General features: G+C 32.1%; 3 protein-coding genes across 4 annotated transcripts in view; 2 read left to right on the top strand and 1 right to left on the bottom strand.

Moving 5' to 3' along the window:
* Window positions 1-3,108, bottom strand: part of LOC408602 (MKL/myocardin-like protein 2) — a 285,759-nt gene extending 282,651 nt beyond the window's left edge. For both annotated transcript variants that reach the window (XM_026444045.1, XM_026444047.1), the window contains exon 1: window positions 2,949-3,108. The gene's annotated coding sequence lies outside the window, so the exon portion shown is untranslated. The remainder of the gene's footprint in view (window positions 1-2,948) is intronic.
* Window positions 3,109-3,502: 394 nt separating this feature from the next.
* Window positions 3,503-4,181, top strand: LOC551318. Its single transcript, XM_625242.6, has 3 exons — window positions 3,503-3,657; window positions 3,716-3,877; window positions 4,026-4,181. Exons 1-3 carry the CDS (start codon window positions 3,591-3,593, stop codon window positions 4,124-4,126), a joined length of 330 nt encoding a protein of 109 aa, XP_625245.2. The 5' UTR covers window positions 3,503-3,590; the 3' UTR covers window positions 4,127-4,181.
* A 2,400-nt stretch (window positions 4,182-6,581) lies between these two features.
* Window positions 6,582-12,484, top strand: part of LOC409966 (dexamethasone-induced Ras-related protein 1) — a 50,405-nt gene continuing 44,502 nt past the window's right edge. Inside the window, exon 1 of the mRNA XM_026446022.1 lies at window positions 6,582-6,683. The gene's annotated coding sequence lies outside the window, so the exon portion shown is untranslated. The remainder of the gene's footprint in view (window positions 6,684-12,484) is intronic.

The following is a 12,484-nucleotide window of genomic DNA, read 5'->3' as shown; positions in this document are numbered from 1 at the left end:
CTTAAAAATGGTGGTTACCCTCGTTAAACAGCTTGTTAATCTTCCGAGATAGGAACAGCTTCCTTATAAGCTACAATGCTTTTATTGCGTCCGATATAATACGATGTATACGATAAAACGTAACAGGTTGATAAAATATGACACGCAGAACGATAATATTATTGTATTGTTATTTATATATACGAATTCTTAGATCCTCCTTAGATCCTTACTTCATAAACATTTCGCAAGAAGCGTAAGAAACAGCAACAAGTCGTCGCGAAATGACAAATGTTATTACGTTATTAGAATTTACATTTGTATCCATTGGAATTTTAGAATTGGATGAATATCTAATAAATTGATTTCAATCTCGAAATGTATATATGATGGAAGGAATCAATGAATTTCGATCACGTTCAATAAATTGTTCGTTCGTTGACAAGTTTGGATAAATAGATTATATGACATGCAGAACGATAATATTATTGTATTGTTATTTATATATACGAATTCTTAGATCCTCCTTAGATCCTTACTTCATAAACATTTCGCAAGAAGCGTAAGAAACAGCAACAAGTCGTCGCGAAATGACAAATGTTATTACGTTAGAATTTACATTTGTATCCATTCGTTGGAATTTTAGAATTGGATAAATTTCTAATAAATTGATTTCAATCTCGAAATGTATATATGATGGAAGGAATCAATGAATTTCGATCACGTTCAATAAATTGTTCAATAAATTGACAAGTTTGGATAAATAGATTATATCCCTTTATAGTTCAAAAGTTCTATCCAACGATCGATCATCCCATTCTACTCCAAAAATATTATAGATCATCGTGTAAGTAATGCGATTTTCCTGAGCGATGAGTCTAATCCTTTTATATTCTAACGCATAAAATGATATTACAAATTTCGCATCCTTCATAAGGCAACCGTTAAAATTGAATTAGCCAGGAGAAGACTACGTACATTTAATAACAATTATTCTCCCCTTCAATTCCCCGTGAAATTTTATTACACGCGGTAATAACGTAGACATAATGCTACATTGCTTAATTACTAACAAATAATAATTTATCATTATCCATAACGTATACGTGAAAAAACCGGAGGCCTGGTTATAAGATCTAATACAATTCGATACCATAAATTCTTTGGACGCAAGAAATTGGCGAATATTCCAAATTCTCGAAGAGATCGTGCCTCCCGTTCCCGATATTCGATCGCATCCGAGCGCCACTATCGATCCTTTTTCGATTCCTCGAAGAGGGAGGCGCGATCTCGAGCTCGCAAAAATCGAACGAAGTAAGGAAGACATAAAGGGGAGGAAAGAATGGAAACTAAGGAGCCACGTGTGTGGTCCCGTCGGAGCACGTGTCGCCGAGTACGGGAACGTGAGTTTTTACGCGAGATTGGGGATCCACGCCACTCGCTTTTTCCCGAGGAATGCCGAAATTCCGTGGCGCAGGCTAACTCGAAAAGCGAGCCTCTCCAGAATTCGACGAGCGAGAGCAGCGCCGGGCAAGAAACAAGCTTGTAATTATCGCGAATCTCATCCCTCACCCTCCACCCACCGCGATCCTCTCGAATCCAGCGAATCGATCACTGTCAATTCTTGCTTCTTTCTTTCGTCGAACTATTCGCATCGGGTAACCGGGAAAAAAACTAGCCAATTAAGCGATAGACGATTTATCGCGGTGTATGATCTTTTTATTCTCGTTTTTTCCTTACGTTTCTTTTCTTTCTTTTTTTTTTCTTCTTTTCTTTTTTAATTAATCTTCTTACGCGTACGCTTCGCGAGTTTTTGGTTTTTATTTTATTACATTTTTACCGGAAAGGGTATATACCTGTTTCAAAGACGCCATTTTGATCCTTCGATAATAGTATTTTATCAAAAGAAATTTCTCAATATTATTATTGATATTAAATTTTTGTCTTTAGAATATTATATTCTGATTGCGCGGATTTTTTAGATAGTTAAATCATGATATTTTGTCAGAATTATGGGTATAGTTTGTTATAGACAAATAACAGACTGATATATGCGTAATTCGAATTAATCTGATGATGTGATTTGAAATCAAAATTAATTCAAAAGAGATATTTGTTATTTATTTGAATGATGCTATTTTATCAATCGGTTTGTTACATCAATTATAATTTTCGATTTGTATCCGTAAATTTTAACACGTATATCAATAAATATATGTTTGTGATACAAAGATAAAAGAAATATATATATATATCGTATAGAATAATTGATTAAGTATAAAATATGAATAAAACCGAGAATATTTATATATTTTATTAAGAATTTGTTGTTATGGCAATTTAAATAAAATGAAAATAAAACTTTATAGGAAATAGAAAAATAATTATATGAAAAATAAAATATATTAGAATAAATAAAACACTTATATACATATATATATAAGAAAATATATAGAAACATTTATTCGAAATACTACACGTGGAGACATCTGTTAGGAGCTACAGTAACTATAAAAGTATCGAACCTTATCAATATCTCGAAGCAACGTTCGTCAATGCGGGAGGCCCAACTTAACCCCAAAATAGAGTAAACATTTAATAAAAATTACAAAGAAAAACCTATCAATAATATTTCTATTTAATTTCGATAAAAAGTAACATAACACGTATACGAGTAAATAATTCTAATCTTATTATTGAAAGAAAGTCTGAATGACATAATTGAAAAGATTATTTGTTCCGGATAGTTTCAATACGCCTATTTATAATTGACGAATTATGACTAATCTTATTCGAAAATGCTGAATCAGAAAAAAATAGATATGCGAATGACATTTGAAAAAACAATAGATTCACTTTAGAAGATAAATATAAAAAGTCGTGCATAGGAACAAGGGTATGCAATAACCATGCAAAGCGTTGAATACTTCGATATAAGATTTTTAATTTAGAAAGATTCTCGTACTCACCGGATTGTAGAGGCCCTTAAGGGCCTATGCTGTGGATTCCAACAAATTATATTCAATTCCTTTAACACTGAATACCAAAAACACTTTTCCGAATCACTTGTCACTAATTAAAGGCCTCACGATGCCAGCCATGACTGCCATTTGGCTCTCATTTACTACGCTAATCGCAAGATGGCAGAACGATGCGACGGAAATATATTTGTGAGTTTTCAACTAAGATTATATTTTCATTGACTGTATAGTTATTTGATTTTTTAATAAAATACAATTATTTTATAGGAGAAATTTAATAATTATATAAAATAAATATAAAACTGTAATTAAAATAGACTGTAATTGATATACTTAATCAAAATATATAATAATATTTTTTTCGATACATATATATATATATATATATATATATATATATATATATATATATAAATTAATAATTATTATTTTGAGTAATAAAAATAAACATTTCCAAAATAGTTTAATTTAAATGAATATAATTTTGATGGTTTTAACGAATAAGCATTATTAATTTATTAGTTTGTTAGTTTATAACTTATAATTTCGTAAATTTAAATTAACCGCCATTATGAATGCCATAGTTGTCTTACTGTGACTGTGCGCGAGAGGTTATATAAATTGTAAAAAATGGTGAAAATTCTGAGAAAAGTGATATTTCTAGATGATTTAAAACCGATATATCATAAACCTTTCTGTATGTTTTTTAATAATAAGTATCTGATATATATAATAATGTATAATTAATGTTATAGGGGAGAAAACAGCATTATTATGGGAAAAGTTTAAAGAAAGTAACCCTGCATTAGGATTATTTGCACCTTTAGCTGCAGTAGTAATTCCGATTTTAGGTGGATTAGTATTTTATAAAAAACTCCATGAAAATCCTTATCCAAAGTATTATGAGTATATTATGGGTAAGTATTTAATGTTTATTTTCAATTAGTTACATTCTTATATAAGTGCTTATATGTATAGTGTAATGTTAATGAAAATTTAACTCTAAATCATATTAATTTATTTTAAACCATTTTAATACGAAATTTTATATTTATTAAATTTCAGTTTTGAGACCTGATGATCCAAGAGTTCAAAATATTAGGAAAGATGAGTCATTGAAAATAGGGCTGTTAAAGGAAAAGGATACAATACTTATGCGACATTAGTTGTGTATTGTGTACTTGAATAATATAGTAAATAAATATCTGTTATTAAGTAAAATCATCATATACAATAATTTTAAATCATTTTATCAAGAAAATGTAGTAAGTGTAATTAAATTATAACAATATATTAAGTAATTTCATATACTATATATAGATGAATAAGTTTTAAATTATATATAATATATAAATTATATAAAACAATATTGAAAATTATTTTGTAAACATTGTTGCATTTCTATAATTAATTTCTATAAAATATCGGCAAAAATTCTATTGCATTGAAAACTAAATCTTAATTTTCTTAATATCGATTGTATGTCGACTTAAATCGATTAGGTTTTTATTGAAAGATTAATTTTTTATATAATATATATTATATATTTATATTATATATATTTTTTTTTAAAAAATATAAAAAATTTTAACTTTTATTTATTGTTAAAAATTTAAAATCTCTATATTATGTTATCAATTATTTAAATTTTAAAAAAATATATTTACGATGTTTTTTTTTTTATATTGCATTTATTTATAAAAGCATTATTTTCGTTTAAAAAAGAAGAAAGAAAAAAATTTAAAGAATAAAAAAAGTCTACTTATAAATATAAAGTCTACCTATAAAAAAATATAAATAAGAAATACATATTACCGAAAATTATATATTAGATATTTACAATATATTTACGTATAGCATTTTAATAAATTGTATATATATATATATATATATATATGTTTACATTATGATTGAATATATTCAAATATCATCTAATAAATATCTTTAAAAGAGCTCAAAAGAGACAACTCAAAGAGAGAGAACACATTTAGGCAAAAAAAAGAATAATAATAATAAATAAATGAAAAATAAACATTCGAATTCTTGTATCTATAAATAAAAAAATGCGTATCAAATTTATTAAAAGTTACATTTATAAGAAATTTATAAGTAAATATATTGAAATAGAAAATAATTTATCGATTTATCAATCAAATATAAATTGTATTTTATCAATCATATTTAATCCTGATAACTATAACGCAAATATCAAGAACTTTTTATCGAAGTATCTTGAATAATTAATAAATGAATTTAAATAATATAAAATAAAAGATCGAATTAATAGACTCGAATAACAAATATTATTCATGCTAAAAAAATTTTCAATTTGAAAAATATAAAATATTCGTAACATCGTTTCGTAATATAACATAATAATAATACTTGATTAAATAAAACGATGATTGGAAAAGTTAACTTTTATTACAACAATTAAAAGTAAATTTAAAAAGAAAAAAACTATAATAATCACGACGGTATAAAATTCAATATTTTAATTTCTATCTAAATATGTATCCATCTATATGTATACAAATAGTTATAATTTAAAAAAAAGAACCAACAATACGAACGAAAACAAAAAAGTATACAAAACAATACAAAACATTTATTCGCATCAAGTGTGCAACAGTTTAACCTAAACCTGGCCTGATGTAGCAGGAGAATTGCACCTGATGGTAGCGCGCAAGATCGTGGGATCATTACGACCTGTCTCTTTCTGCAACGTGCATATACCCGTAACATGGATGAAAATTACTGAGTAATGGAAAAGAGAGAAGAATAGAGGAAGATGGTACAGTATTCGGAGCAACGAGGAAAGGCTAAGTTGATGGCAGAAAAGATAGAGACACGAGTAAGAGCAACAGGAAAGAGGATGGATAAAGCCTAAAAGAAAGACAGAGAGAGAGAGGAAGAAATATCTGGCGAGGGATTTACTTTCCAAAGGGCTAACTTAAAGCAAGATAGGGAGGAGGTATAAAGGAAGTACGAGTATCGAGTATCGCGGGTTGGAGTGAAAGAAAGTGGAAGAATAGAAAACGGATAGGCGGTGGAAAAGAAATGAGCAGAGTAAAACAGAAATACTAAGGGAAATAGAGTGGAAGGGGCGAGATGGGTGGGAGGGAGGTTGGGGAGGCAGGGAGGGGTGAGGCAGAGAGAAGGAAAGCGGCAGAGAGAGTAGAGGGACCTCCGCACGATACGGACCACCCCTCGGTGGTTTGCCAGTGGTTCAGTCAGCGCTTCGCACCGGCGTCGCTTCTCTGCCTGGTCGGTGATTTGTCTCGGTCACAGCCTCGTGCGGATAATCGCGTGGTTCATGTCGCAGGATCAATGAGAGGGAAAGACGTGTGCTTCGCGGGAACAATAACAAAGAGATCGGACACGACTCGTGCTGCAATCCGAGTGCGATCCGAGAGGCATCGACACCACCGTTCGGAACAGGAGTGATTTCGCCTCTTCCGGTTAAACTGGAGGGCGAAGACAAAGGATCGCCGCTTGAAAAGTCGATGCCGCTCCGTCTCGTGGGTGTTTCAAGAGAGTGACTTCCACTTGAAGTGAGGGAAGAAGGACTGGAAAGGATACTAAGGGACTCGAGGGAAAAGAAAGAAGAGGTAACGCAACGAGGACCTGAACGGGTCCTTAACAGCAACTGCTGTGCATGTCTCAAACCTCGTTCCGAAATTTTTCACCTCACGAAGCTCTGCCTACGTCCCTGAGGTAAGTGTATGTACCGTTTCTATATTCATTTTTGTTTCATTCGTTCGATTTGCCACGATGATATTTTCGCAAACACTTTCACTTTTCTATCGTGTCTACTCCAGGATGCAAAGAATGTTACATTAAGAGAAATTTTCGTGTATCTCAGAAAATTTATAAGTTATAAGTAACAAAGGGAATGATTTTGAATATATTCGTTATTTAAATATATTTAAATTCTGCCAATTTAGATACTAATCGAATACGTTAATGCGATTTAACAAATAAATTACAAGCGTTGATCTTTTTTACTTTTCAATTGCTTCGTAGCTAAATTAAATTAGTAGACTCATCTTAATAAGCAGTCTTTATTAAATATCTTTCTTTTATTTCCTTCCATTTCCTTTCTCTTTTTCTTTTTTCTTTTTTACTCTTTCGTTTCGTCGTCTATTAGAATGGAACAGAAATTTTCACATCGGGGAAAACATTTACGATTTTACACCAGCCTTTCATCGCAATCGTAACGTTCCATTCTGATCGTCAACCAATCATTACGCGTGTAACCAATCCTTAACTCGCATGCACATTTTCACGACCGATGTTTCGTAACACGAAACGTTACATCAATACAATTTCCTGGTCCAACTTTTAACAGCAACCTTTCTTTTCCAAACAAATTATCTAAATCTCCGACGAACACCGATACATCCTCGAAACATCTTGACAATGCTTCGCTCCCTCCTTCCATCTCGCCCCTAGTAACCACACCACCTCCTCGAATTGTCTAACTAAGTTTCGAGCAGCCGACGCGTGTTCGCAGAACGCGTGTTTAAAAGTCGGTCGACACCGATCTAAACAGATCGAGTTATTCTCGCGCGCGATGTTTCTTATCTGGCGTTGCGGGCACAATGGCCAAGTTCGGTAAAACGAGTCGTAAAACGAAATTGGACCGCGGCCAAATCGAGCCACCATGAACCGTGGAACCGTGCTACACGCCACCAGAAACAGCTGTTAATCCGACTTGTTGCACCGGGCAAACGGAGCAACCCACGTTTCCCAATCTCGCTCGATGCGGTGCACCGACTCTTTTATTATTCTCCAACAATCTTAGCCATGTGCATTTCTCGTACCGTCGTTTTTGTTTATCTACCTCTTCTTCTTCTTCTTCTTCTTCTTTTCAATCTCTATCTCTTTCTCTCGCCGAGCTTGGAGAAAGTTCACCTCGTTAGTAATTAACTAAGATACGGAGGAGGGGGTCGATAAACGCTTGTTAGGTATATCTACGTGTTATCTCGCGCAACTATTCCAGATGTCTGTGGCTTTAAGCTTTAAACTGTAAGTCACATTAAAGCTTGGCAAATTCAACGATAATATGCAAATTTCGTGAACACGGAAATTTCTTGCAATATAATAATAATAATAATAATAATAGTAATAGTAATAATGGTAGGTAGGTGTGCGGCTATTTTATTTATGATTGGGGCCTCGGATTACGATTATCCTCGTATATTGGAATTGCTATTATAAGAACGTTCTTTTCTTTTTCATAGAAGCGAAATAAGGTTTCCAGGCACGAACGATCGCGTGATATTATAAATGAAAATTAACAGTGTTAATGAAATTAATGAAATGGAAACGTGTACGTGTGTATGACTGACGTATGATTATTTTCTGTTTGTAAAAGTTGTTTATAATATATTTGAATATTTATTTGGATCTGTTCCAAACTAGATCACGATCCATAAAGAAGTTACAGAATTAATTTCAACACTTATTTATTTCAATGTTATATATAGTATTCTACAAAAATATTATGATCCCCATTTAATTCAAATTAATTATTCCATCGCGTGTTAAGTTTCATAATTCATAACGAATCGTGCAAGTAATACAGGAAAAAATAAATACAAACAAATTATTATATACATGAGAAATATATTTTAACACAATAATCAAGAAAGCGAGAAAACTTGTATTTCTTTCAACGATGGAATATTCTAAATAATTAAACTAAGAAGATTACGTCGTATTTATCTCGACAAGATTTCCCTCCGTTTCTCGTTGTGATAAAAAACTCTGTTGGAAACAACCGTCCCCCTCCTCCTTGTATCTTAACAGTAATCGACATTTTCCTCTCCTCCTATTTCACTCCGCTCTAACTAATTTTTTTTAATCCCTCGTCGACGGGGAATTAAATCGAAATGAACTCCTGCATAACTGCTAATTGAAAAATACAACGCTGTCGCGTTGTCACAGATTATGTAAGATTTCCCGGAATATGTGTATCGCCGTTTGCGTATCAGGAACGTGGGGGTGCGATTGTTCGTCGAGATGGATACGACCGGAAGTAACGTGTCCTCGCTTTGAATATCGACGTCGAGTATATATGCATAATATATATACATGTATATATAAATTGTCGGATTAATTTTGGTTCGACGCGGTACGAAACTCGATTATATTATTAAAAATGATTTATCGAGTATCGATATTTTCAAGAGATTTTATTGTATCAATCAGTGAGACGATTAAGAATAGGATAAGAATTGTGATTGAAAACATATAGAAAACAGGGATACATTTAGCTATGCTGAAGTTGATTCTACATTAAAATTGGAATATTTTTTGAATAGATTGAACAATTTCAGAAAAAATTTTCATTCGTTTAAAATACGGGAATTTCGTTCTCGATTCTTTCGTTTTTCTGAAATATATTCTTGGAGAGAAAGATTTATATATTATAAATATATAAGAAGGATAGAAATTATGCAACGTTCGAGGAACATTGATGGAATAAAGATTGTTATACGAACCTATCAATTTTCCAATTCCTTTTTTTATTGACAGACGAAAAAAAAAAAAAAAGCAATTGATCATCCTCGAATGACTATAATAAACGCATACTGGACCGATATACTCTTGTTTACGAGATATTAATATCGATATTTCTTTGCGTGACGTGAACGAAATCGATGAAAGTAATATATTAATTCGCGAATAAAGGACGGATCTGCAATTAAAGGTTTCTGCCTACATTTCATATACATTCGATGTCATATATAACGATGAAAAATATTCGTTTGTCGAAAGTTGAAAGAGCAATTTTATTCGAGCATCTCCTTTTCGTCCATTCCATTGAAAATTTTGCTTGGAAAAATTCTTTCAACATATATCGATCGATTCGAGAAGAGTGGATATGAAATTTATTTCACAAAGCGATTTAACAATATGATAAATCTTTTTCTAAGAAGAGCCACAGAGATTTTTACGAAAGAGATGACTATATATTTTACGAAATCTTGCAGCTGGTATACAATTAATATTGTAAAAAATAATTATATTGGTCATAAAAGTATCTAAGTTCTTCCAAAAATTTGATATATGATTCTTCACTATTTTCTTCTTCTGAATAATTAAATTAATATATGATTTTATTCTTAGATTATTCCCAATGAGAAACAAAGATATTTTTCAATCATCGTATTCAAAGATATTTCTTATAATCCAATTGCTCTGTTTCGATAACTGTTACAAGAATCGATCTTTTCTTTTTTCGTTAATATTTTTTCCCACGAAACTGGTAGATAAATAAAAAGGGATGTTTTATTCGGGTATAACCTTCTAAGAATAGAATTCACGGCGTGAATTTCGTTCTTCGTATTCGCTACAAGCGTTCCAAATTCCACGACCGAGAGGAGGTTAGTGGAGAAAAAGATCGAAGTTTGCCAAGGATCGAAACTTGTGTCCGATATTCCACGGTCTGTTCACGTTTTATCGAATTATCGCTCGTTGACGTTACGAAGCCTTCCATAGGAGACGAAGTCCCTTGAAAAATCGATAGTAGATAAAGTCACTATTTAATAGTCGTGGAAAAAGTTTTCGAGGATATCGTGCTAATCACTCACATCGATCTAAAGTTCTTTTCCTTTGATCTTGATTCTATAATTCAAAGCTCGATGTTGTTCAAATCGATTGTGATTCTTCAGAAACTCGATAGAGAGAGAAATATTTATTTGTTTAACAATTATTAAATTTAAAAAAGAAATATTGGATAACATTTTGTTGGAATTTATCGAGTGAGTTTTATAATTTTTTTTTATAAAAGGAAATACAGGAGAATTTATTCATCGAAATAACTATTCCTACTTCTCAGACAGACAAGGGAAAAATTATATATATATGCAGATTTTTATAGAAATCATGATTTCACGAAAAATTCTTTCTCAATATTTTGTACGTTTTAATTCCGAGATGATTGTCCAGATTAAAAAAGAAATGACATGTATTTTTTTATGGAAAAAAATTCACTCGTTCGTAATCTAATGAAATACCAATAGAGAGAATTTTTATCTATCTACAAAATGGAAGGAGATTCTTCTTTTTTTTTAATCTAGGATAATTGCTCCAGTGATTAATACACGTAGCGTAATCCAAGAATATAAACCAACGACATATTATATTTATCGACAGTAAAGAATTTAAACGATGCATCCCGGTTTCCAGATTCTTCAACATTCAACAGCCCATAAATTATTGGCTGAACCGATTTCCAGAGGGGAAAACCACCATCCATACCCACACGTACCCAACGGTATACATTTTCCAAGCACAGAATGGTAGTTTTCAGTTCCACTTCCAACAAAGGCGTATACATCAATATCTCCTAAATCGAGTCAATCTTTATCCTTTTCTCCCGATTCCTCGCGACCCAGGAAATCGGTTGAAACGACTAAATCGAGCAAGCATCGGGTAAACACCGTTCAAATCCGCGGATCTATTATTATTATTATTATGAAATACGCTATTCTTTCATTCCAAATGAAACCGTGCTACATTCGATTGATGTGATATTTCGAGAAGCATTTGAGAGCGATACTAGATTATTATTAATTACGCGCAATTAATAATATCGCGTGTTCATTTCGTTTGTTTCGTTCGTCTTTGATAGCCACGTTTATATAATAGCATGGTTATTAAGTATATCATATTGAAAGTTGAAATTTCTTACTCAATATTCAATTTGGCACATTATAAATTTTTCTTTTTGAAAGAATGCAATAAAATGCTTGGAGATGATTTGATTGGAATTCAGTATCTTGTGAAAATAATTTTGAAAGCATATATTGTCAAATAATTACCAGTTTTATTACTTTTTTCTTGCTATTCCCATTCGTATTCCATCTTCAGGCATTTCGATGTTTCTTACAATAATACGACGAACGAAAATTGTTCTCCTTAATAAAAAGCTACATCATGCGTTTCTGTTTCGCGTAGCAGCAATAAATCCACCGGCTCGAATCATTCAATCGTGACGTTTATTCCTTGGAGAAGTCACCGATTTCCTACTCTTTCCCTTGCTTTGAACTTGTGTCACTCGTTACTCGAGTTTTCTCTTCGTTCGATGAACGAGAACTCGATCGGTGTTTTCGCGATCCTTGCTTCCGCCTCTTTCCCCTCCTTTCACCCACGGACAACTTTTAATGACCTCGCGCCTTTGAAAAATGTTTTCCTCGCGATAGAATCTTTCCTTCCTTCCTTCCTTCTCTCTCATATTTTTTAAGTACAAGTTTTAAGAGCAATTAAAACAGATTCTTTTTTCACAAAGGCTCGGACGTTTAAGAGAAATTTATCTACCTCTCTCGAACTCTCATCGTATCACAACGTATCCAATTAACATTCCCTTCGAGCTGTCGAACCTGCCAACGAAAATCCATCATCCTCTTATTCTTTCTCTTTCTCTCTCTCCGTCAGCCCATTCCTCGTTGTCATCAAACTTTATTAAAGAGTCGAATTGACCGGACACCAACGTTTCATCGTCATTAATCTCG

The sequence above is a fragment of the Apis mellifera genome, linkage group LG1, assembly GCF_003254395.2.
Source record: "Apis mellifera strain DH4 linkage group LG1, Amel_HAv3.1, whole genome shotgun sequence".
NCBI lineage: Eukaryota > Metazoa > Arthropoda > Insecta > Hymenoptera > Apidae > Apis > Apis mellifera.
This window is presented reverse-complemented; position numbering and strand designations above follow the sequence as displayed.

What these genes read in the sequence shown, in the direction of transcription:
- LOC551318 (XM_625242.6), top strand. Translation starts at nt 3,591, where the DNA reads ATGGTGAAAATTCTGAGAAAAGTGATATTTCTAGATGATTTAAAACCG. An exon ending in GATATATCATAAACCTTTCT is followed by an intron (nt 3,658 to 3,715) that starts GTATGTTTTTTA and finishes TTAATGTTATAG; the next exon opens with GGGAGAAAACAGCATTATTA. An exon ending in GTATTATGAGTATATTATGG is followed by an intron (nt 3,878 to 4,025) that starts GTAAGTATTTAA and finishes ATTAAATTTCAG; the next exon opens with TTTTGAGACCTGATGATCCA.